The sequence below is a fragment of the Paroedura picta genome, chromosome 5 (assembly GCF_049243985.1).
Source record: "Paroedura picta isolate Pp20150507F chromosome 5, Ppicta_v3.0, whole genome shotgun sequence".
Classification (NCBI taxonomy): domain Eukaryota; kingdom Metazoa; phylum Chordata; class Lepidosauria; order Squamata; family Gekkonidae; genus Paroedura; species Paroedura picta.
In genome coordinates, this window is record NC_135373.1 from 118,153,603 (window position 1) to 118,179,497 (window position 25,895).

At 44.8% G+C, this 25,895-nt stretch overlaps 1 protein-coding gene across 2 annotated transcripts in view; it reads left to right on the plus strand.

Annotated features, from left to right (window-relative positions):
* Positions 1–6,134: 6,134 nt before the first annotated feature.
* AEBP2 (AE binding protein 2) overlaps positions 6,135–25,895 on the plus strand; it is a 53,607-nt gene continuing 33,846 nt past the window's right edge. Inside the window, exon 1 of one of the 2 annotated variants that reach the window (XM_077340138.1) lies at positions 6,135–7,108. In XM_077340138.1, coding sequence (XP_077196253.1) covers positions 6,435–7,108 — 674 coding nt within the window. In that variant the 5' untranslated portion in view covers positions 6,135–6,434. The remainder of the gene's footprint in view (positions 7,109–25,895) is intronic. The other variant, XM_077340137.1, reaches the window with a different exon arrangement.

Here is a 25,895-nt window from a genome sequence, read left to right on the forward strand (position 1 = left end):
GGAAGGGAAGGCGATTGTAAGCCGCTTTGAGACTCCTCTGGGTAGTGAAAAGTGGGGTATAAAAGCCAAGTCTTTTTCTTCTTCTAGTTTATCTTGCTGTTTGTTAGGGTTTGTGCTAATCTCAGCCTAGATAGTATTGACTGTGCAGGTACAAAAAGAAGAAAAGTTGGGGGGAGGGGGGGGGTTGTACCATATTTTTTTCCTACAACCCAAAGGAGTCTCAAAGCGGCTAACAATCGCCTCCCCCTGTGAGGGAGGTGGGGCTGGGAGAGCTCTGCGAGAACTGTGACTGGCCCAAGGTCACCCAGCTGGCTGCATGTGGAGGACAAGTGGGGAATCAAACCTGGTTCTCCAGATTAGAGTCCACCACTCTTAACCCCGACACCAAGCAGGCAAAATATCCTCCGTAGAATTATTTGAAGGACAGACCTCACTTCACAAAGAAGGGGCAACGTAAAGGATCCCCTGCTTGACCAGTGAGTCGGTTTGGTGATCCCATCATGGCCCTAGAGCAGGGGTTTCCACCGCTGGCTCCCTGGATTCCCAGGCTTCTGTGAAACTTCTCCATCCTTTCCCCTGCATCCTGCCTCAATGGACTCGGTCACAAACTATTCCCAGCATTGCTATGAAAGCAGGGAACCGGCCACTTCTGTCGACTTGGGGTGGCCTTCTCATGTGGTTACCACACCTGGGAAAGGGGGTGGAGCTTGGATGACTACTCCTGCCTCAAATGGCCTCCTTTCTCCCCCCCCTCGCCCCCCCTGCCCATCCTCCTTGGGCGTGGCAAGGAGGTGTGGCCCAGTTCCAGGGTTCCTTGAAGCCTGAAAATTACTTCCGGGGCTGCCCTGGAGGATAACCGCCTCTTCTCCAGCAGTCTCCGTTTGCAGACTGTGCAAGCACAGAAGGGGCTGCAGCAAGAGACGCTTTGCTACGAAGGCGTGAGCCAGCTCTGCAGCACAAAGTAAAGCTGCTTGACGTGACATTCAGGACAAGTCTTGACAAGAAAACTTTGACGCAATCTGACCAGGGTTCCCCTCACAAGGTAGGCGGAAGGCGCTAGATCACGATCTGCCGTTCCCAATAGCTCTGGTCATACTACTTAAAAGGTCTCAAGCGCGCCTGGATTTCTTACAGAAGGGGATTAAGTAGATTCATGGAAGATAAGTCTGTTAAGAGCTACTTGCCACATCCTTTTTGAAGGGAGGCCTCCAGAACTGCACGTAATTATGGAAACGGTAATAGCAGTTGACCTTTCAGGGCTATTTAATGGATGTGCATGAAACCATCTCAAACCTCTCTGATAGTTTCAGGCAGGTAGTCACATTGGGCCCCAGAGACAGCAAGATTCAAATCCTGTAGCCTCTTAGGAACCAATGAGACTTCTAGAGCGTAAGCCAGGGGTAGTCAAACTGCGGCCCTCCAGATGTCCGTGGACTCCAATTCCCAGGAGCCCCTGCCAGCGAATGCTGGCAGGGGCTCCTGGGAATTGTAGTCCACGGACATCTGGAGGGCCGCAGTTTGACTACCCCTTGCGTAAGCTTTCAAGTCACTGATTCCTTCTGATAAAGCCAATGCAGCCTTGGGCTGGGTCAATAGAGGCATCGCATCAAAATGACAAGATGTCATAGTCCTATTGTATACCGCTTTGGTCAGATCCCACCTGGAGGAAGTGGCTCAGGAGGTGGGGAGCTCCCCCTGACTGGCTTAATTCTATAAAGTCATGCACCTGAGTAAACTTTTACCGTGACTGTGGGTGGTCTGGTTTTGCCAGCTTCATGACGGGCATAAGCCGCCCACTTTACCATTAGATGTGGTAATGAGTGGGCGCCTCTGGAATACATCACCCTTTATTCGTCACTGACCTTTTTATTGTTGCTCTCCTCCTTTAAACAGATTCTCTCCCCCCCCCAAAAAAAAAAATGTTAAATGTGAGTCAGGCAGAGGCAGTTCATCAGAATGTAACTTTGTCATGAAGCAGATTTTCTTCCAGTCACCTTTAAACTGATGTAATAGAAGAGGTGCTTTGGCTTTCGTGAATGGTCAAATGTAGGGAATGGTCATCAGTGAAGAGATTTTGTAAAAATCTTGAGCATTTTATGTACGAATCCCTTTGGAACGTCTGCCTGAGCAATCAATACGCATGAATCAAAGGATACATATCAAAACAGATGTAATCGGCACGCTGACATTTGTATTTTTAAAATATAGCTTCTCTTTTATTTCTCCCATAAGGAAATATATGTCGAGGATGGCTACAGATGCTTTCCTGTGTCCTTTCTGCTCCAGCATACAGTGCCCGAATGAAAATTTCCTGTATCAATTCTCGGTGATGTCCCAGTGAAGGTTCTTGGGCCAACAGGTTTGCTTCCCACCCACTAGGATTCTAAACTGCAGTTTAATCCCAGTTTGCCTGGCTTCAGACATCATGACAAACCAATGTGTGATCACATTGGGGCAGGCTTGCGGCCCAAGGAGAAGAGAGGAGCAAGGAAACCCTGTAAACGTAAGTTATGTTTGCACCCAGGAGAGATTTAAGGATTTGCAGGGCCCATAACACCACAGCCAGTATAAGGATTTGCAGGGCCCTAGCACAGCACAACTGGATAGGAAACAGAGATGCCCCCCCCCAGTGGAAAGGGGTGTCACTCAAAGTGTCTTTTAACAGGAAAAGGGGGGGGGAGGAGAGAGGCTACAGCCCTAATCCATAGGGAGAAGGCACCATGTGGGGCCTCTGGAAGCACGGAGCCTGTAACATGTGCGACATGGAAAACCAGCCCTGTTTGCACCTAACAAACATCTCTTCAGCCACAATACCTGAACACAGACAGTGACCAGCCAAGATTATTCTGTAAACTTGGTAACGGAGTGGAGATTTACATCCTCAAACTTCAGGCCAGGGTTTTTCAAAACCCTGGGGTTTCTGGGTGGTCCTTGAAGGGTTTCCCGAATTGGTGGGAATTAATTTTTAATATATTTTTTAATGTATTCAATGTTTATCAGGTGATTTGACCACATATGGTCAAGTAGACCCCCCCCTCCCAAAATGGCAAATGATGGGCCTGGAGGGGGTGGGAAGGGGAGAGGCCCCGGGTGGACATGTGCACAGCTCTGCTTCCCAACCATATTCTACATGATCACACCATTTCTGGGATTTCTTTAGGCCTGAAGAATATTTCAAGGGTTTCTCGATGGTAGAAAAGCTGAGAAAGGCTGCTTTAGGCTGATCCTGCGCTGAGCAGGTGGTTGGACTAGATGTCTTCTTCCAACTCTAGGATTCTATGATTCTTAGTCCAATACTTTCAGCAGTTGGCCACACTGGCTGTCTGAAGGGAAGTACAAAGGCACGCATTACATGCTCCATTAACACTCAATGATTTCTGTCACACTGATATTTGATGAGCACACATCTCTTCAGCATTGTTCCTTTATTATTCTCTTTTGCATAATAAATCTGATTTGTGAGGTTTCCCCTCTTCTGTTCTGTTCATATGTTTACACTGGGGTGTCTTATCAATTACCCCCTTGGTATTTTTGCATGCTCGCACCCCTTTTAAGAAGTCTACTTTCTGGAAATCTGACCCCCAGTCTATCATACAAATCTAACATATAATTATGGATTATTATTAATGGTGTTTTAACCTGGAAGAGCTTTCTCCTCACTTTTTTTTATGAGGGGGGGGGCAGGAAAAGGTAAAACCCCAATCAGAAAAGGCAGGTCAATTAGGGAACTGAAAAAGGTTGAAAGAAAAAGAACAAAATAGCTACATAAAAACAGGCAGGTGTCTTTAATCAAACACCCACACACGCATGTCAACAAAACTCTGTTTTGTACCCTACAGGTGCAGCATGTGGGTGTCAAGTACAAAAGGTAGCACAAAATATCAAAAAGATCTGATTCAGTATATCACACATAAATGCAACACAAATTTAACAAAGTTTGAGTCCAGTGGCACCTTTAAGACCAACAAAGTTTAATTCTGGGTATCAGCTTTCCTGCACATGCACACTGGTACCATCTTATTTGTGTCTGTGCAGGAAAGCTTATACATTGAATTAAAACTTTTTTGGTCTGAAAGGTGCCCCTGGACTCAAACTTTGTTATATTGCTTGACTAACACAGCTACCCACCTGAATCTAGCAATAGACATTTGTATGTGGTATATTAAATCAAGTCTTTATGAAGAAGCTCCTACGTTCATTTTCCCTTATCTCCAGTTAAAAAAGAATCAAGTGGTAGGTGGTATCAAACATCTAATCCCCTGGGACCCTGGACAGCCTCTGTCAGCGATCTTAAAGGCTACCAACCTTGATAGATGGATGGCCTAGTCCAGCATTCTTTCTCACAGTGGCTCACAATTAGCTACTAAAGAGGGTAAACAACAGGACATAGAGGCTAAGACCTTCCCGATGTTGCCTCCTGTCACTGGGATTCAAAGACTGACTGCATCTGAATGTGGAGGTTCCCTTTAGTCACCACATCCAGTAGCTATTGATAATCTATCTTCCATCAATGTGTCTAATCCCATTTTAAAGCCGTCCATTGTGCCAGCAGCCAGTCTGATGTACATTCCACCCCTCTTCTCCAATACTAGTCTGTCCTGATTCTACTCCTGGACAATTTCATTGGGTGCTTCCAAGTTCTAGTACTATTAGGGCTGCCAACCTCCAGGTGGCACCTGGAGATCCCCCATTATTGCAATTTATCTCAATGACTAAAATCAGTTATCCTTGAGAGAACGGCTCCTTTGGAAGGTGGACTCTTTGGCATTATACCCTGCTGAGATGCCTTCATTTCCCAAACTTCACCCTCCCAAGGGTCTGCCAACAAAATCTACCAATCTAGAGTTGGTAACCATATGAGGCTGCAATATAGATTTACACAAGGGCGTCACAATAACGGCCTTTTCATCTTGTTGACATTGAAGTTTTTACAATGACCTCAGTATCTCTATCTCAGCCAGTTCAGACACCAAGGAGATATGTTTAAAATGGGGGGGGGGGGGGGGTCCAAGGTATCTGACCTTATACTTTCCCATATGGAACCTTGTTTGCGACATTGCCACCCAATATACCCAACCATCACCGAACGTCTCCCAAAAGTCACTTCCCACCCACAGACCTTTTCACCATTAATAGTCTGTTATGAGGGGGGAGGAGGCATGGTATAGCCTGATGTTGTCAGATCTCGGAAGATAAGTGGGGTTGGGACTTGGAAGGGAAACCACCAAGGAAGACTCCGCGTAGGAATGCAACGGCAAACCACTTCTGCTTCTCTTCTGAAATTGGCTAGATGAGAGATCACCAAGGAAGGCTCTGCAGGGGGCAGCAATGACAGACCACCTCTGCTTCTCACTTGCCCTGAAAACCCCTTGCTGGGGTCACCATGAGGCTTGGGTGAGAGACCACCAAGGAAGGCTCTGCAGAGGAAGGATATAGCCAGCCACCTCTGCTTCTCACTTGCCTTGAAAGCCCCTTGCTGGGGTCACTAGAAGAAGAAGAGTTGGTTCTTATATGCCGCTTTTCTCTACCCGAAGGAGGCTCAAAGTGGCTTATAGTCGCCTTCCCTTTCCTCTCCCCACAACAGACATCCTGTGGGGTGGGTGAGGCTGAGAGAGCCCTGATATTCCTGCTCGGTCAGAACAATTTTCTCAGTACCGTGGTTGAGCCCAAGGTCACCCTGCTGGCTGCATGTGGGGGAGTGCAGAATCGAACCCGGCTCGCCATATTAGAAGTCCAGTCTCCTAACCACTACACCAAACTAGCTCTATAAGGCTTGGATGAGAGACCACCAAGGAAGGCTCTGCAGAGGAAGGCCATGGCAAACCACCTCTGTTTCTCCCTTGCCTTGAAAGCCCCTTGCTGGGGTCACCAGTAGGCTAGATGAGAGACCACCAAGGAAGGCTCTGCAGAGGAAGGATATGGCCAACCACCTCTGCTTCTCTGTGGCCTTGAAGCCCCTTGCTGGGGTCACTTGGATGAAAGACCCCTGGAGAAAACGGCCACCTTGGAGGGCGGACTCCCCAGCATTCTCCTCCTCTGAATCCCGCCCAAACTCCCGGCTCCGCCCCCAAAGCCCCCCGCATCTCCCGCCCCAGAGCTGGCAACGCCACCCTCCCCCGCCCGAGCCACGCCGAGGCGGTTGGCCGCAGCAACTGCCGCAACGGCGCCCGCACTTTAAACGCGGAGGCCCGGATGTGCCCTCGCCTTCCTATCGCCTTCGCGCTCGGCCGCCTCCCGCTCCGAACGGGCGAGTGGGCGGTGCCTCGCCTCACCACTGCTGCTCCTTCGCCTCCTTTTTGTCCCCAGGCGGCTTCCGTAGGCGGCGGGCGAGCGTGAGAGCGAGAGAGAGAGAGAGCGCGCGCGCCGTCGCTCTCCGCATAGGAGCCTCCCCCGCTCTGCTTCTCCTCAGTCGGCGGGTGCGACTCGGAGGCGCCATGGCGGCCGAGCGGAGTGACATGGCGGAGCCGCCTCAGCTGCTCTCCTCTTCCTCCGGCGTCGGCGGCGCTGAGGAGGCGGCCGAGAGCGAGGCGTCGTCGTCGTCCTCGTCGGGCCTGGAGGCCGAGTCGCTGCCGCTGCGGCTGGCGGGCGAGGGGGCGGAGAGCATGTCGGAGCCCAGCCCGGAGAGCGCCAGCCAGGCCGGCGACGAGGAGGACGACGACGACGGCGACGACGAGGCCGAGGAGGAGGACGACGACGAGGAGGCCGCCAGCAGCGCCGGCTTCTCCAGCGGCTGCTGCAGCGACGAGTCGCGCTCGCTCAGCCCCGGGGGCAGCGAGGCCGGCGCCAAGGGCCCGGCGGCAGGAGGCAGGGCCGGCGGGCTGGGCCTGGGCCTCGGCGGAGGCGGCGGCGGGCCTGGGGGCGGCGGTGGCGGCGGGGCGGGCGGCGCGACCGGCGGCCCAGGCCAGGGCGGAGGCAAGAGCGGCGGCGGCGGCGGCGCGTCCGGCGGCGACGAGGGCTACGGCACGGGAGGCGGCGGCGGGGCCGGCGGAGGAGGAGGAGGACGCGGCGGCGGCAGCAGCACTTGCAGCGCTTCGTCGGGCGGCCGCCGCGGCAGCCTGGAGATCTCCTCGGACGGGGAGCCGCTCAGCCGCATGGATTCCGAAGACAGGTCGGTGCGGCGGTCGCGTCCCCGGCGCCCCGGGTTAGGAGATGCTCTGCTTGCTGGGGTTAGAGGCCAGAGGGAGTCGGGGGAGCCCCCCCGTTTCTCCTCTCCTCTTTGCTCGGCTCCCTGAGAGGCTTTCACTGTGCAGATATTCTGTGGGTGCAGGTATTCCCCGGTTGCAGATATCCCTTGGTTTTGTTTTTAGAGATTCCCTGGTTGTGGGTATTCCTTTTGCAGACATTCCCCGGTTGCAGCCATTCCTTGATTTTCTTTTTAGAGTTTCCCTGGTGGTGGGTATTCCTTGGCTTCATTTTGCAGAGATTCCCTGAATGGGATTATCCCTTGGTTTTATTTTTAGAGATTCCCTGGTTGTGGGTATTCCTTGGCTTCATTTTGCAGAGATTCCCTGGATGCGATTATCCCTTGGTTTTATTTTTAGAGATTCCCTGGTTGTGGGTATTCCTTGGCTTCATTTTGCAGAGATTCCCTGGATGCGATTATCCCTTGGTTTTATTTTTAGAGATTCCCTGGTTGTGGGTATTCCTTGGCTTCATTTTTCAGAGATTTCCTGGTTGCAGATATCCCTTGGTTTGATTTTTAGAGATTCCCTGGTTGCTGGTATTCCTTGGTTTTATTTTGCAGAGATTCCCTGGTTGCATGTATGCTCGGGTTTTATTTTGAAGATATCCCGCCCCCCATCATATTTGTGTGTCCCTGTGTTGTCCAAAGTTCAGGTTCTGGGAAAGTTGGGGGAAAGTCCCTTTCAGGACTCTCAGTTGCTCTGGAAATGCCTCCTCCATCTTGTAGGTTAGGCATCATCTTCTCCACCAAGACTTGTATGGCTAGCTAAGCCCTGAAGTTTGGCAGTCACCCGTAATGCCCTGAATGTGTCAAAACCGATGGCAGGTCCAGACACTCCCCAAAGTTTTTCTTGAGTCTCTATGCATGGCATGCTGTGTTCCTTAAGGTGTGAGAAGTTCTGTCATTTACTTGCTTTTGGCATAACTCTTCTTGGCTATTACAGGACTTTCCTTTCATGAGTCGAAATCCAGAGTAATTATTTTCTAAGCAGGAGCTAGCTTAGACTTTAAATTCCTTCTCCTCTTGTTTCTCCCCCTTTCTGTTAGTTCCTGTCTTCTTCTCTATACCTTGTTTGATCAAACATGGCTGCCTTATCTTTATAGGTTTTAGCATTTAATTCCTACTCCCAACTCCATTTTAAAAGACAGATTATCTCGGGGCCCTATCATTCATGTTTTTGCCCCTTTAGTATCCTGTATAGAAGCCAGGGAATAACTAATTGTGTATATCTCAGCCATGTAGCTTAACAAGCATGTCTTGTTGAATTTACTAACACAAGTGGGTTTATAATGCTTCTGAAAACCCAGTTGTACTTCTGAACAAAAGGGTATGTGTGTAAGTGCTTACATTGGCATAACAAGCTTTAGAATGGGCAGTGTTTCGAAGTTCTGCACTACATACACTCTAAAGCGTAGGAGAAGATCTGATTTAATTCTCTGTTCTTGCAAGTAAGTTATTACTTAACTTAAAATGTTATCTTTGGAAGAAAAATATTATTTGTTAAGTGTTTTTTTAAAAAGTGATTAACTATAAAGTATGCGTAAATTAGGATATTAACTACTCATAGCTAGATTTCAAACAACAATGTAATTTTCAAGACTGAGAATACTGAAGTTCTTTTAAGAGCAAGGATGACGGAATGGATATATGCAGGAGAACTAAAATGTATTTAAAATTAGTTTTGAGGTAACACTACTTTAAGTGATCCTGAGAGTTGTAAATTTTGGCATATGGTGTCTGTTTAATCCCATAGAAAATTAATTTTGAATTATTAAAGGAGAACTTTGTTTCAATGTATTGGTAGAGAGTATTTGGAAAAAGTTGTGCTGTAACATATTAATAAAATGGATCTCAAACATTCTGAAGTGGGACCGATTTCTAAAATACTCTTCTTTTGGGGGACTAAATTTCTCAATAATTCCATGCTGCTTTTCCCCTTTCTTTGGTGCAAGATGCAACAATTTCATGTCAGATAACACTAGTTAGTGTGTGTGTGTGTGTGTGTGTGGTGGATGGTTGTAAATATATAACATTGAACAAGAGGCTGTTTTATTGCCATTTCACACCAAAGAGACTCTTCTGTCAGTTCACCCCTTTTCACCTCCTTTCTCTTTGGCTCAGAAGCCACCTTTGGGTGCCAGTATACAGTATGAGACCAACTGCTCTAATATTTAACACATTATTTTAAACTTTTGCCCTTGGGACAGTTTTCTCCCCAAGTAATTGCTGAAGCTGGTTTTTACATGGAATTTAATCTTGATGTGGTTTTTAAAAGAATGTATTTAATTAAGTTGGATAGTCTTGTTTATGTGTGAATACAGAGGACTGTTGGCTTCTCTGTCTCTGTGCTTTAAGCAGACAGCTGCTTTGTGGAATTCTTCAGTCATTTCAAACTATGTTCTCTAAGGATGCCTGAAGTGGCCCTTAGTCTAAAACAGCAGAAGGAGCAGCTTTGGTGGGCAGGTATCTTTGTCTTAATTTTAGACACCTCATCTTCTCTCCTCTCCTCTCTTCTTTTTGTATATTTTTGCCTTCTTGGTACATCTGCATTTTTGGTGTGTTAAACGTCTTTGCCTTGGATGACACAAGCAACGTTTTGTGTCTGATCATTCCTTGCCAGCGATGGTGACATCTTCAATATCTCCTGAGATTGGAGTCATTCTTGACTGAAAGAGGCACTGTATTCTGTTAAAGTCGTTAATCTTTTCTCGGTGTTAAATGTATGACCTAAATACTTACCCTAAAGATTATTAAAATGAGTCAGGTTTAAATTTTTAGATCATTACTTTTTTCTATTTCTTTGAATTAATCATAAGAATGGTTTATAAAACTGATTATAGAGAAGAGTGTGACGTAGTCAAATAACTGCTTTCTGATCTCTTACTTTACCATGTGTCCAGTTCCGTCCATCTAAAACATTTCTGTTTATGCAAATCAACCACTAAGCGGGAAGCAAAAACATACTGAAGTGAAATGATTTGCTTATCTAACATCCCTAAATGACCTATCATAACTGGTTAAAGCAAAGAATCACGCAAGCATTCAGCAGGTAGTTGGCATTCTGCAGTGGGTTGAACTAGGTGACCCTGGAGGTCCCTTCCAACTCTGTGATTTTAATGTAACTCCCAACTAGAAGAGGCTAAGCCTTGTAATTGTGGCCTGATATTTCCATGTTGTGTGGATAACTCCCGCCCCCCTCAAGTCCTCTAGCCTTCTGAGGCAGTTTTAGTGGGTTACAGACTGCAACAGAATAAGAGTTAGGAAAGATCATTTGGGGGGGGGGGGAGGCAGAGAGCTGTTCTTGCTTTTTGTGTCCTATCCATGATGTGTCCACTGGATTTTTTTTAGAAATACTGAATTCTTGCTTTTGTGTTTTAGTATTGCTGCATATGGTTTTGCTCCTTGTTTGGTAAATGAAAGTGGTAATGTGTAGATAGGGGTAGAGTTGGGGTATTGTGTAGAGTTGGATTCTGTGGATTTGTTCTCTGGTGACGCTTTCCTCTAGCAGAGTGAGCTCTGTGCTGACACGAGTCATTTCCACTTGCAGGGGAGTCTTTTATGGAAAGTTCCTTTTGTTGGAAGAACAGTGATACAAACCCACAATAAGACCATTGGAATTAATGCCTGTATTAACGCCTGACTTGCTGAACTTTGCTTGATATAGCATTAATGATTTAATTTCTAGAAGTTGACCAGGTTGGACAACTTAGTCATTTTAATTTTGTTTCTGTGGCATAGCTTAATTTTCTTTTAGCTTTCAAACCAAGGCAGTAAAGTCTCTGCTGCTGCTGTAGATTAGACAGAACAAGCCATCTTTGGTCTCAGTTTACAGGAAAACTAAAGCTGGTAAAAATGTAAATTAAGAAAGCCTAAAAGTCCCTGTTTGAATAAGAATGAAAAACATCTAAGTTGAAAAGCCTTCTGGTGTGATCCGCTTGATCTTCTGTCTCTACCCTTGGTCTCAGGAGGTGTTTTTTAATTTTATTTTCATTGAAACACACACACCACTAGGTACAAAACCTGCATTTTTGTCTCAGATGACTGTACATGTAGCCAAAATTGTATGCAAAGGGAACTTTCCCTATTTTCCCCCCCTGTGGTCAAAATGATGTTACACCTCTATCCCATCTCAATAACTGCATAATTACCATGGATAATCTGAATTCCTGATGTAACAGATCTTCTTCAGATTGTGCAGGTGCCCAAATGTGTTGCAGCACAATTCTTGGGAGGTGAGATTGCGCATGCCAACTCCCACTTCTGTCCTTCAGATCCTGATCAGGGCATGCAGTGCCTCTCTGAAGAAGATTTGAATCACGCCCCACCTATGTGGGAGGAGATGACTGTTCTGATCTGGAATTAACTGATAAGAGTTCTCCTGTTTGCTTGGAAGGGGGGTGTTCTAAGTGGGTTTTTTAGTCTGCCTGTGGTGGGAGCAGGAATGTGCAAGTCTGAAATGCCTCCCTTCTCATTCAAATCAGGATGCGTTTTGTTTGCCCAGTGCAGACTTGCTTATTCTCAGGAACGAGAGATGGACTTCAGTGTTACTGGAGGTTTTAAATTGTACCGTTAATCTCTGAGGCAGTTTCAGCAAAAAATGTGCATGGATTGCCCTGATTCTAGAGGCTCTGTCTTAAGTCGCAGTTTGTCTTATGCTTCAGTGAAGCTGTTGGAAGAATTAGCGTCTTGATTAAACTTGAATTCAGCTTGACAGGTGAATATTTGCAGCTAGGGGAAATATCCTTTGTGAAGCTCTAGTATAGTTTAATTTGCATAGGGTATTCATAATTATTCCTATCAAGCTCTTGTAGCTCAGTTTATTGACCAGTTAGCCAAGAGGCCTACAGCTACCCTCTGATTAAAAGAGCATAATAATAAATAAATAAAACAGATCTAAGCCTTTTAATTTTAAGGGGATTATTTAAAATCCACCATAGTTTCCTTAGTCAAAATAAGTAGGTTTCAGTTTATAAGCTTATGAGTTTGACTGTGTTTTATAACTTTTGAATTTTGAGAATAATGAATAGAGCTTTGAGCAGTGAGTACCAGAGGCCACACACATATTCTGATTTGCGTGCAACCCAAAACTTAATATACATGGTGCAAAAAGTATATATAAATATTTGAGTTGTGCACAAATCGGTATATCAGCCTTCTTTTGTGTGTGGCCTCTGGTACTCAGTACCCTCTTTGGTTTCCCACAGAGGTCTCCTACACATCCCTTTTTTCATTCTTTTGATGCAGCTTTGAGTGCACTGTGTATCTTAAGATTTGATTTGCACACAAATGCCTCATTTCTGAGATGTGCACATTTGCGATACGTGGCTTTGTGCGTAAAACCCGACAGGAAAGTTTAGGGGCTTTTTGATGACTTATCTGTGAAGCGTGCCCTATACGCTGCATGGGAAAGAAAAACTTCATCCTGTTTGAACTTGAATCAGGGTGCTAAAGTAGCTTTCCATAACACATGAGGTAAGGGTAACAAAGCAACAGCAGCGATAAGAGGTTGTTTAATAACGTCAGGTAACATTTTTTTAAAAATGAGGGCTCTCTTTGCTTTTTTGGGATTTGGAGAAGTGGGTAACGGTTGAATTGTATTAGTGTGCCTTTTGTCATTCAGGAGGAGGCGTAAAGAAGGTGTTAGGAAGGGAAAGTGTTGAACGCTTTGTTAAATATTCTGTCAATAGCCTCTTGCCACAGGATGATCAAGGAGGTGGAAGAACGAAGTTTGAGTCCACTGGCATCTTTATGACCAACAAAGTTTAATTCTGGGTATGAGCTTTTGTGTTCATGCACACTTTTTCAGATACATTTCGGAATGAACGTCCACGTGGAGGAATAGATTCCTCTTTTGGGCTGACCCTGTGCTGTGAAAGGTTGACTATATTTCTGGAGGAGTTCTAGTTGTTAAGGTTAGCAGCCTTTAGGTTAGAGAGGGGTCCGCTCCCTGTTTTTGTTTTGTTTTTGTTTTGTTCCTTCAGCAGCTTCAATTGAGAGAGTAGATGGCTCATCTTTTCTTGTGGAAATTTTGCCATGCAAGTTGATTCCTTGTAGAAATGTCAGTTCAGAGAATTTCTCCTTGATCCTCTGCCGTTTGTAGTGCAGGGCACTGATTAGATCTTCGTGTAGCTTATAATTTTTCTTCATAGTTTGTAAGATAAGTAGAGGATTCTTAATTCTCAGTCCCTTTGTATAATGTCCAGGTTTTTGCATTTTGTAAGGAAGGGAATCCCAGTCTGTAAGTGGGCAAGTTTTTTCATAAGGTTAATAGTGTTTCATTCCATGCAGCTTAATGTGATGCCTTCAGTGAAGATATTTGAGTGTTGTAGCCATATTGATTTGAAGCAATAGAACAAAGTTTGAGTCCAGTGATAACTTTAAGACCAACAGAGTTGAATTCTGGGTATAAGATAGGTAGGGGAAGCTGACCCTGCTTAGCTTCTGAGAACTGACAAGATCAGCCTAGTCCAGGGTATCCAGGTATACTTTGATTTTGTCTCTACTTCCTCCACAATCCTCCCGAAACCCAGTCTTGACAGTGGCGGACATTTGGGCAATGGGGACATGCTCAAGTGTACAACCTTGTGTTTTGCTAAGGTTTTGCCAGATTAACTCTCCTAAATTCTCAGGGGCCTTCAGAGCGTTTTAAGTGGGAGGCACCTTTCACTGTACTAGGCCAGAGTGGTCGAGTGTGTGCATCTCACATAGTTTCTATCTCATGCAGACTGATCCTACATTGAGCAGGGGGGTGGACTAAATGGCCTATATGGCCTCTTCTGACTATGATTCTGTGAAAATACGTTTTGTACAGTGGTGCTGAGGAAAGGGCAGGAACTCAAATCCTCTGGCATGGGTGAGGAAATTTGTGGGGAAGAGCAGTGTTTTATTTTGTTTGGTCTTGGAGAAGAGAAAGGATGTTGGCATGTCCAGAGCAAATTGGGGGTGGGGGTGGGAAGAGGAGCATTGTCAAGTTTTTGGGTCCCAGTAAGAGTTGAGCTGAGGCTCTCACAATTTCTATTTTATAATGTTATTGTTATGATCTTGTTAAGTTATTATTGTTATATTGTTATTACTATTACTCTTACCTGTTACCATATGTTAATTGTATATTTTCCTGTTTTCTGTAAACTGGCCTGAGCCCTCGGGGAAGGCAGTATATAAATATATAATAAATAAATAAAATAAATAAAATTGTAACCACAGGTAATAACTAATGAAAAAGCTTCGCTAGAATTCATAGACCCTGCAGATTCTGAAAACTGTCCTTACTTTCCCAGGATGGAAACATCTATGTCTGCTTTCCAGTTAGTATAGAGATGCAGGACAGTAATTCTAAAAAAGTAAGCTCTTGATTCAGTATTCAGTAACTTTGCTCATTGTCATTTCCTATAGGCAGAAGCCAAATACATGTTCAATTGCACTGGAGTTTGGATAAATATAGTGAGCCCAATTACAGGTTTTATACACTAAAGGTAGTGAATATAGTGATCAGAAAGCCAGGGGTGGGGGGTATGTGTGTATGGACCATAGAGCTTTGCTAGATGTCCATGGGCCAGTCACATACTCTCAGTTTAACATACCTCACAGGATTATTGTGAGGGTTGAACATGGAAAGACAAAGAACAATGTAAACTGTTTTGTGTTCTTATTGGAAAATTTGGAAAATATTAAACGATTTTTCCCCCTCCCATGAGATTGTAAAGAACAGGAATGCAGGATATTGATATCTTTTTATTGATTGATTGATTTTTATACTGCCACTCTCTGAAGGTCTTGCAGCAGTTTACAATGATAAAACAACAATTTCCATAAAAACCCATTAAAACATCCCTTATCACGATTAAAACAGACAGCCTTTATCACAATTAAAACAGACCCTAGAGAATTCTAAACACCCCACCCCCGTTCAGCCCTAGGGCCAAGTTCTCTTCCGATGGGAGCGGGGAGCCAGATCTAACCTATCTGGGGGATCCTCTGATGGTAGCACCGAGACCCCGTCCTGGCCTCAACGATTTGTGTTGGCTCATGTGTCACATGATGTCCTTCTTGTGCTGCTTTCTAGGAACTTTGTGTGTTGCTATTACCCTGGCTTCATCCTGTCTCTTTGAATTGCTGTAGCCAGTATTCAGAGAACAACAGAAGGCCAAAAACCGTTGAGGTTGGACCCCATATTCCTGAATTGCACTAAATTTGTTAAGGTTCTGATTCAAATTGAAACAACTCGTTCAGTTTTTGTTTTCACTGTTGCACAGCCTGCTTGGAGTCTTGTCTATAGAAAAGTGAGCAAACACTGCCAAAGATTGGTTTTGCAGGTCCATAAAACTGTAGTTCTAGGAACTCTGCTTTGGGAAGCTTCCATATCAGGAGAGTAAAGAAGCTTCTGGCCACAATTAGAGACACTTCTCTATAGCCTGAATGCATGCTGAGAGTACCCACGTATGTTCATTAAAAGCCTTCCTTTCAGCCCTGCCCATACTTGCAGGCTAGAAGGAAGGCTTATGGCAGGCTTTCTCAACCTTTTTACCATGGGGAAATCCCTGAATTATTCTTCAGGTTTTGAGAAACCCCAGAAATGATGCCATCATGCAAAATATAGTTGGGAAGCAGAGTCCCCATGTTCTGTGGGGACATGCCCACCAGCCCCCCTTCCCACCTCCTCCAGGCCCATCATTGGCCATTTGGGTAGCAGGGCAGGGTGACATGACCATATATCACCCAATAAATGTTTAACACATTTTAAACATGAATTAACCCCCACCCATTCAGGAAACCCTTCCAAGGCCATCAAGAAACCCTAGGGCTTCATGGAACTCTGGTTGAGAAAGCCTGGTTAATGGAGGATGTGGACAAAATCTATATTGACCACCATTCAGTTTTGTGTTGAAGTTTTCCTGAGCTTTTCCCCTTGGACCAACTCAGCAGTTCTGTAGTTAGCTGGAGCCTTAAAAATTGGCCTTTGATGGGTTTTGCACTGCTCTGCCAAAGCCGTGATATTTGTATCCCAGTTTTTACAAGCAGAGCACCTTGGATTTGTTTTGCGTTTGCTTAAAGCTGTTTAAATAAAAGTTTCCCCTTAGACACTGAAATATCTGTGGGGAAATTAAAACCAAAATTTTTACAAGGCTCTTATTCTGATAGCCATCTGACCCAGTTATCCTTTTTGCAAGATGAGGTTTGTGAGGAGCCAACATTTCTTTGGCTCAGGATTAAATACTTGTAGATATCCAGTTATGCCATATCTTTCCCACGTTGTTCATGCCAACAGTTGAACCGGCAAACTGACATCCTTGAATAGCATATTGGGGTTTTTTTTAATAATGTAGGTAATGTGAGGAAAAATTAAGGCTTGGGTCCAGCAGTCTGCTGGCACAAAGATCATGGATCTTTCCTGCTTTTTCTCTTCCCATGTGCTTTGGTGGGCTGCAGTGAGAATGGAGAAGCAGAGGAAAGTATTGCTCCCCCTCCTTCTTTCAGTTACATGGGGGCCTTTCAGCCCCAGTATATTTTTCTAGAGTTGGAAATGGCTTCTGGAAAAGTGGGGAAATTCCACAGCTGTCAGTACTTTCTGGTGGTAGATTGCTAGATCCAACCCACTACATAATAGACCAGGTAAAGCTTTTTTCATGCTTTGTCTAGAGTATAGTAACCTGAAGAGTGAGTTAGAAGTGGCTGATGAATTTTTAACAGGCCTACTTAACTGTTTTGGTAGGAACACCTAGATTTGAGAGGTCAGTGATTCCAGATTGTTTTGCCAAATAAAAGGAGGAATGCCTATTTAAGTTAGTGCCCTGGGTTGGATAGCCCAGGCTAGTCCCATCTCTTCGGATCTTGGAAGCTAAGGAGGTTGGCCCCGACTAGTATTTGGATGGGTGGACCTAAAAAAACACACACCAGGGTCATGGCTTGGAAGCAGGCAATGGCAAGCCACTCCAAATGTGTCTTGCCTTGAAAGCCCCATGGGGATTGCTGTAAATCTGCTGTGACTTCAAGGCACTTTCCGCAACCATTGAAGATAGCAATCAAGTTATCATAGACTATGTTTGAAAAAAGGAAATTTTGGCTGCCAGGAGGCAATAAGCTATACATTTAATACTACACTTAAAAAGTTAAAATCATTGACAGGTACATGAGTTTATTTGAGGAATCTACATGTATCCATCCTTATGAACGCAACATAATTCCAAACGTCAGTTGTGCTAGGTCAGTTTTGGAAGGTACGTAAATGTATTTATCTGTGTCCTAAAATGAACAAAACCAGGGGTGTGATCTCTTTTTTTTAAAATCATTGCTTCTAATGGAATTGGGGAAGGCACTGGCAAACCACCCCGTATTGAGTCTGCCATGAAAACACTGGAGGGCATCATCCCAAGGGTCAGATATGACCCGGTGCTCGTACAGGGGATACCTTTACTTTTCTAATGGAATATCCATGGGAATTTCAATTAATATGTATTCTGCCTGAAAAAAATATATATTTGGGTGTTTTTTAAGATAATGGTAAAGGTATCCCCTGTGCAAGCACCAGGTCATGTCTGACCCTTGGGGTGACGCCCTCTAGCGTTTTCATGGAAGACTCAATACGGGGTGGTATGCCAGTGCCTTCTCCAGTCATTACCATTTACCCCCCAGCAAGCTGGGTACTCATTTTACCGACCTTGGAAGGATGGGAGGCTGAGTTGACCTCGAGCCGGCTTCTGGGATTGAACTCCCAGCCTCATGGGTAGAGCTTTCAGACTGCATGTCTGCTGCCTTACCACTCTGCGCCACAAGAGGCTCTTGGGTGTTTTTACCCAAGTGCAAATCGTCGCGTGAGAAGCTCTCTCAATTTCTCAAGGCCTGGAAAGAAAAAAAAACTGTTAATGGACATTTCTTGCTCCTCTTGGAACAAAAAAGCACTCTACTTTTGGCTGTGAATATTTCTTGGTTTTTTTACATAATTTTTTTTCTTGCCCAGACTGCTGATTAAATGAAAGGAAGAAATGGAGCAGGTCCAAGTGGCATTCTCTTTCCCTAACCCACCCCTTTTTGCTTTGGCTCAAAGGCTACTGAAAGCTGTCCTCAGTTTGCATTTTTAAATTGGTTTTTTCATCCTTTCCATTGCAGCATTTAAAATAAAATTATATCTTTGAAACAGATGAGCAGAGAAATCCCCGGTTACTAACAATTCCTGATTAATTCTGCTCACATTTAATACTAATTCCTAGATTTAAGAGCACGGATTTCTGGACTGAGCACTGACAGTATTATAGTTTTACAAACTGTAAAGAGATAGCCACAATAAATGAACGATTATATCAGTACTGGACTTGAGCATTTGGCATCGAATGTGTTACTGAATATTCAATGCTAGCATGATTCAGCACCTGCTGTGGTTACTTTCAAGTCACCTAAGAACTAATATTCCTTTTTATAACCAGAAACTAGGTAAATGGCATCAAGGGATAAAGAATATCTATGCTCTCAAACTTTCTCATAGCACCTTGTGCCAAATAAAAACAGTCCTAGCCTTCGGAAGTCAAAAATTAAAGACGGCTGATCTGATTACCAAGAACTCATTCTTATATCAGGCAGAAGAAATAGAATTCAGTGGGAAAGGAAGGGAGCACCGTTGTATAATATATCCCTCCCCCCCAGCTCCCAGGCAAGTGGAAATGAACCCTGTCTGCCCACAGAGCCTTGGCATCGGTATACTAGACCAGGGGTAGTCAACCTGTGGTCCTTCAGATGTCCATGGAATACAATTCCCAAGAGCCCCTGCCAGCCTTTGCATCAACGTAAGGAGATCAAACATCAACGTAAGGAGAAGCACAGAGGTCTGCAACACGAGATTTACATGGGAGTGGAACAGTTCTGTATTGCTTTTTTATTCAGTAGGCACAGGCTAAGGTCCAAGGAGAATGCTGTAACTTGGGTCTTGCATTTCAGGATATTTTGTGAATCCAAGTTCTGAAATACCTAGCTTTGACTTAGAAGTGAAATTCTTGATTGGCTTTAAAAAGAAAGTTTGACTCTAGTCTTCAGTTGCTGTTAGTATTATACTCCCAGTACAGGGATTGCATCTCTGCAATATTCTGCTATTGATCAGCTTTAGCCTACGTGTTGACCTTCAAGGCCACGGGTGTGTAATGGCCCATCTGTTCGGTCCCAGTTGTGTCTGAGGGAAGGCAACCCTGGTCAAGCGCTTTAGGACAGAGTTTTGCAGCAAGCCCCAAGTGACATTTCCGTTGCTTGAGATGCCTTCTGCAGGGGCTTGACTTCTGCTTTCAAAACAAACAAAAAAGTTTTCATCAGCCTTGGTAGCAATTTGCTGAAAGCTACAATGGTTTGTTTTGTTTTATAAATTCTCGGCTCCCTTTGTCCTTACCATTTTTATGAGTGAGCTACAGATGGAGCTTTAGATAGCAGGCCTAGTCATTAAATTTGCCAAAAGGGATTACTAGCAACAGTGATGAAATAAAATCCCTCAGAGAACTGAACTCTGCAACAGGAACACTGTGTGTGTATTTTGTTGTCCTCAGTAAAAGGCTGCTGGAAGGCTGGAAGGCTTTACAGAGTTAGTTACAATGTATGTTTTGGGGAGAAAATTTATGGAATTTACACTTGCTATCCTAAATGGAATTACGCCCTTCTGCGTCTATCAAAGTAGTTGTGCCTATAAGGGTGAAGCTCTGCCTAGGTTGTACTGTAAATTACCCCCTTATATATTTTTGATGATAAATCTGTAAGTTCAGAACCAAATCAAATAATTCTAGGTTTAAATTACTGCCAGCCCTTTCTAGCATTTTGTTACTGTAGGCTGCCAGCTGAAACCAGCCCCCCCCCCCAGACACACACACACAAACCCCACCACATACACGCTGTGAGAAAGGGTGGATTGCTCCTAGGCATTAAAATGCCAGCGCTTTTACTATGTTGATTGCAATAATTTAAAATTTTTAGCTGAATGATATGTAAATTGAATGAATCTGAATTTTGTAAACCGCCCTGAGCCGTTGGGGAAGGGCAGTATAGAAATTTAATAAATAAACATTCAGATAATAATAATAATAATTAATAATAATAATAATTTTTAATTATAGCCACATCTTTCTAATCAGCTCATGGCAGGTAACACCAAAAATTAAAAACATTCAATTCCAATAAACATTAATTGAATCAATTAATCAACTTAATTGCTTAATTAATTGACTAAACCAGAATTAATCTGGTTTAGGTTTGAAAATTCAATTAAGTCGTGGCTGCTGTTAGCGCTGGCAGTGGTGGTAGATGAAACTCATGAGATGAAGTACTTTTAAAAGTTCTTATTATATTTAAAATGCAATGATCAGAAAGTTTGCTGGCAGAGGTATCAGATTCTGCTGTCTCAGTTAACTTGTGAAGACAACTTCCCTCAAGAGGGCTTTGTAAAACATACTGTGGATAAAGAATGCCTTTTTCCTACACACACAATGGAGTGTCGTCCTGCTTATTATTTTTTGCACCTGTTTTCTGACCTCGCTTTTTGGAGCAAAGAACTATCCATGGAAATAATTTTATTGTTTAACTCTTGTTTTGTAGTGTGCTTCTTGTACCCTGACATTTGCCACTTCATTCAGAGTAGCTTCAGTTTATTTGTATTCCTCTTAGAATCCCTCTGCTCTTCAGTGTTCCTCCTTTGGCGAAGGAGAGACAAGATAATATAGCTGACCAAGTACTGTAGGCGAGGCCGGTGGTTTGATTTTCTTTTTTAAAAGATGATTATGTAAAGGCAAGTTATAAGTCCTGATAGAGATCTAATATCTGTGCTTGTTACAAGAGCAATTTACGTAACTTCTGTATATTATGTCAATAGTCATTTTGTTAGGTGTACATCTTAAGCTAGTATGCATCAGTCTTCAGAGAGACCGCATAATGTTCAACACCTCAGGCACAGTGGGCAAGAACACAGTGTTTTGGAGCCCAGAGCAAGCAGCTAACAAAACAAAACCCAAAGAACTCACTGAGCCTCTGAAGTGCTCCTATGCAGGGCTGGTAGGAGGCTTGAGCTCTGTGTGTCCTCAGTTATGAGAATTCCATACAGAGAGAGAAGCAGTGAAGTTTTGGTATTGAGTCCAACTTGGCTGATGCCATATCACCTGTTACTGTATGTTATCTGTATCTTTGCCGGTTTCCTGTAAACCGCCCTGAGCCCTCGGGGAGGGTAGTATATAAATATAATAATAATAAAATAAATAAATAAATATGTTTTTCTGAGTTGTTTTGTTTTGTTGTCCCATCCATTTGCCTGTGGCAACAGTTGTTGTTGTTGTTAGTTGCGAAGTTGTGTCCGAGCCATCACGACCCCATGGACAATGATCCTCCAGGCCTTCCTGTCCTCTACCATTCCCCAGAGTCCATTTAAGTTTGCACCGACTGCTTCAGTGACTCCATCCAGCCACCTCATTCTCTGTTGTCCCCTTCTTCTTTTGGCCTCAATCACTCCCAGCATTAGGCTCTTCTCCAGGGAGTCCTTCCTTCTCATGAGGTGACCAAAGTATCTTCAGTGGCAACAGTTACAGAAACTGTAATTAATATTAATTAATAATAATATTATATAAATAAATGCCAGATGTACGCAGACATTTCTAAACATAGTGCTACTTATGCACAGGCACATTCTTCCTCTAAGCTTTTAAGATGACAAATTAGTTTCTGAATAAAGAAAATGGCCAACTCCCCTTCTTTTAACGTTTAAAAACTGTTCTCTTGAATAAGCTTTCCAGCCCCTTTTAATAGCACAGTAGGCTAAAGTCTTAACAATGTTGAAGAACTCAATTTTGGAATCACTGACCAATGCTACCTATGAGCACAGTATTCTGTGGATGGAAATTAAGAACCTGATTGGTTTTATTCCTATTGGCACAAGCCTGCCCTAAGACACGCTTGTGGATAGTTTGTAGAAATCTAGGCTAGCTATCCCCAACCTGTGGGCCGTGGACCACATGTGGTCCTTCGACTAATTGGAGGTGGGCCCCGAAGGACGCCTTCTCCCCCCCCCCCCCGGCCCTTTACAACATACTTCGGGTGTCATTTTCTCCCATCATTCCCAGATGGGACTATCTCGTTGCAGAGAAACAAGCTCAGGGTTCCCATTGATGAGTTAAAATTTACATGCAAATAAAATGTTCCTTATGTTCATTGTTGTGGCGTGTCTGTATCTTATTTTGAAGGGATGTTTAAACATTACCATAGCGATCAGAGAGCGTTGGGGCAGTGGTTGAGAGTAGAGGAGTAAACTACCCCCCCCCCCACCCCACCGGGCCTCAGTAAAAGGCGTTGAGTGGTCCCCGATGCTAAAAAGGTTGGGGACCATTGATCTAGGCAACTGTACTAAAGGTTAAAAAAAATAAAAGAAAGAAATCCTGAAAGCCTGTGTGGTGCACCTCCCTCCCCCTTGCGGTGTGGCACCCCCTCCCCACGGCAAGGCACTCAAGCCTAGCCGTGCTGTTGGGGGGGGGGAGATGCATAGGCACAAACGCACAGGCGCAAAGCTTCCACACCTGCGCGTTTGTGCCCGCACCTCTCCCCCACAGCATGGCTAGGATTGAGCACCGCGCTGCAGGGGGGGAGTGCCGCGTCACACGGGGAAGGAGGTGTGCCTACCTGCGCCTCCCACTGGGAGTGTTAAGGGATGGCATGGGGGATATTAGATTGTTTGATTGTTGCCGCCAATATTGGATTGTACGGGGGGGGGGTTATCTGGTTTTATGTTTTTTATGTCAGCTGCTATGAGCCGGCCGGGCCGAGAGTGGTGGTCTATAAATACAGTGAATGAATGAACAAACGTCTCTGGTCACACTAGAGGTGTTGTGGCCCATCTGCTTGGAATGAGCTTGGCTTGAGTACTTTCCTTGTCAGCCAGTTGGTGCAAGTCAAAGCTCCCTTTCCCCTCTTCCGTTCAAGATCACATGCCGTGTTGGGCATCACTGACTTGGGACCTCCTCCTCATTCATCCGTCTGAGATCATGTGTGTGTCTGCATGAGCCTTTTCAGTAATTTCTGTCTTAGCCAAACCTCCAGGGCACTCCTAGTAAAGTCAGCATTTCAGAGGGCATTTGGAAGCGCAGTTTATTAATTTTGTTTTCTGTTTTTCTTTGTCGCTTCTGGCCGTGTTGCACTTTTAAGATCATGGCTTTTATTGCATTGACATTTTATTAGCTATAGAGACAGAAAACCTCAGTCCCTGGAACTTTGCATAACAGAGCAAGTAGATCCTGAGTTCCCTCCTGTGTCAGCCCCTTCCTTTCCACACAGGCTGCTAATTGTGATGTAGCGTTACTCATGCAGCCCTAGTTAATATTAACATTGGTCAGTGCTGATATATAGGCATTTTTCGTCACTATAGGGAGGGGGAAAGTGAGGAGGTGGGAGAGATGTGAACCCCATGGCCTGCTCTCCTGACTGTAGGTCAGAGACCGGCAGTATTACTTTTGCACTGGTTCTAAATGTTCATTGCTTTGCATTCAGTGACTTCCCATATATCAAATCAAGCCTAGGAAAACAATGCTGCTGCGTGCTACAGTCTTAGAAGTGTCTGTGCTCCCTCCTTTGTATGCAATATACTATTGCTTTGTCTAAAACAGTGATGCTCATTCAGTGGCTCTTTCACATGGCTTGTTTCTGGGTCTTTCCCCATGAAGCATCCCCCCTCCGTGTTCCAGGAAAGCGAACAGCAAGTAGGGGTTGGTGGGTTGGCAGGTGGTTCCCACCTTAAAACAGCTGCTGTGAGCCTCCGAGGACTGTGGGCCTCATTCCAGAGATGGAAAGAAAGAGCCTCTTCTCTCCCACACAGTCCCTCGTGCCTTCTCTGCAGCCTCTGTGCTCTCACTGGGGAATCTGCCAGGAGGAGAAAGAGGCAGAAAGCGCCACAAGAGCCAGCCAAGGAAAGAGCAAGTGGGTCACTGCGGGGTGGCTGTGGTTTTGCTCCTCTTCACACCCAGCTGTGGACATCTATCTCCCTTGTTTGCTGTTCTGACTAGAAGAAGATGAAGAAGAGTTGGTTCTTATATGCCGCTTTTCTCTACCTGAAGGAGGCTCAAAGCGGCTTCCAATCGCCTTCCCTTTCCTCTCCCCACAATAACCCTGTGAGGGAGGTGAGGCTGAGATATTCCTGCTTGTTCAGAGCAGTTTTTTCACTGCTGTGGCGAGCCCAAGGGCACCCAGCTGGCTGCATGTGGGGGAAAACAGATCCAAACCCGGCTCACCAGATTAGAAGTCTGCACTCCTAACCACTACGCCAAGCTGGCTCTCTACTACTACTGAGGCCAGGAGCAGGAGGAAAGCTGTACTCCAGGGGCTGCCAAAGCATGGCTGTACAGATGTCCATGGACTACAATTACTGTAAACCCCTGCATGGATATCTAGAGAGCCCCAGTCTGGCCACCCTCCCCCCTCCCCGCTGTACTCTTTTCTCCAGATACACGAAGGCTGGCTAATATTCAGCCGTGGTAGGAAGAGGCAATTGGACATATGCAGCGGTACTTGATGGGGCAGCGCACATGACATATGGTAATCATGTGACTCTCTTAGTTGCAGGTTGTTGCAAATGTGGTTCTTTGTGAGCCACAGAGTAAGTACCGCAGGTTTTAAATGATTTTTTTAAAAGACCAGATTAGAAGAAGCTGATTATGCCCAGTTGTCCCCAGAATATAAGAACTGGTGTTCTCCAAATGATAACAATATACAGTTAGTGTGTGGCAATGAATTACAAAAAGTACAGATAACCTACGCATACCTGAGTTCAAAAAGAAATGGTGTTTGCCCTTGCAGTTAAACTTCTGCAAAGACCTTTATCTGGGTAGGTCATAAATCTGAACCCATGTGGCAGATATCTTTGTACATCATGCTTAGTCCATTTAATAATGCCCCCTTTCCCCTGAATTTTCCTGTCTCTCCATCCCTGTCTTCATTTATAACAGGGCTTGGTTTCAGCATTTTGGGTTGATTTGCCTTAGATTCTGTGGTTTGAAATTAGTTGTCTGGGTCTGGCAACATTGCATTCTCTTTGGGCATTGGTTTGTGGTTTGCAGTAGCTTCTGTGTTTCAACATTGCCTTGGATTCTTGGCTAGTACATTGGGGTTGGGTTCTTTGATTTAACACATGGGTAGTCAAACTGCGGCCCTCTAGAAGTCCGTGGACTACAATTCCCATGAGCCCCTGCCAGCATTTGCTGGCAGGGGCTCCTGGGAATTGTAGTCCATGGACATCTGGAGGGCCGCAGTTTGACTACCCCTGATTTAGCTATTGGGCTTACAGCAGTGTTCCTATTCTGTTTGGCTTGGTTGATTCTCTGGTTTGATGTGGACTAGGATTCTCAGGTTGTACATTGGTCGTGTCAGGCTTGTCACTTTGCCGCAGGCTGCTGCTGAGTTCCCTGCTTCAGCATTGGTTCTTTGAGCTTGTTGGTTCCTTCTGCTCTGAAAAATAGGTGATTCTTACCAATTGCTCAGGGAGGCAGGACTAAACTCTTCAACTTCTGTCTCTTGGTTGGGAGTGGTCCTGGCTCAGTTTGCTTCTTGCCTTGCTAGGGAGTGCAGCTTGCGGAGATAAGCTCTTTGCTCTTGTTTACTTGCTTTTCTCCAAGAGTGATTTTACACCTGAGGGCTTCCTTAACCTCTGTAGCCTTTTCTCTCTTTCTCTTCACACCTTCTTCCCTGGGAGAATGTGAAAAGGAATGGCCCAGTGGCAAGCCTC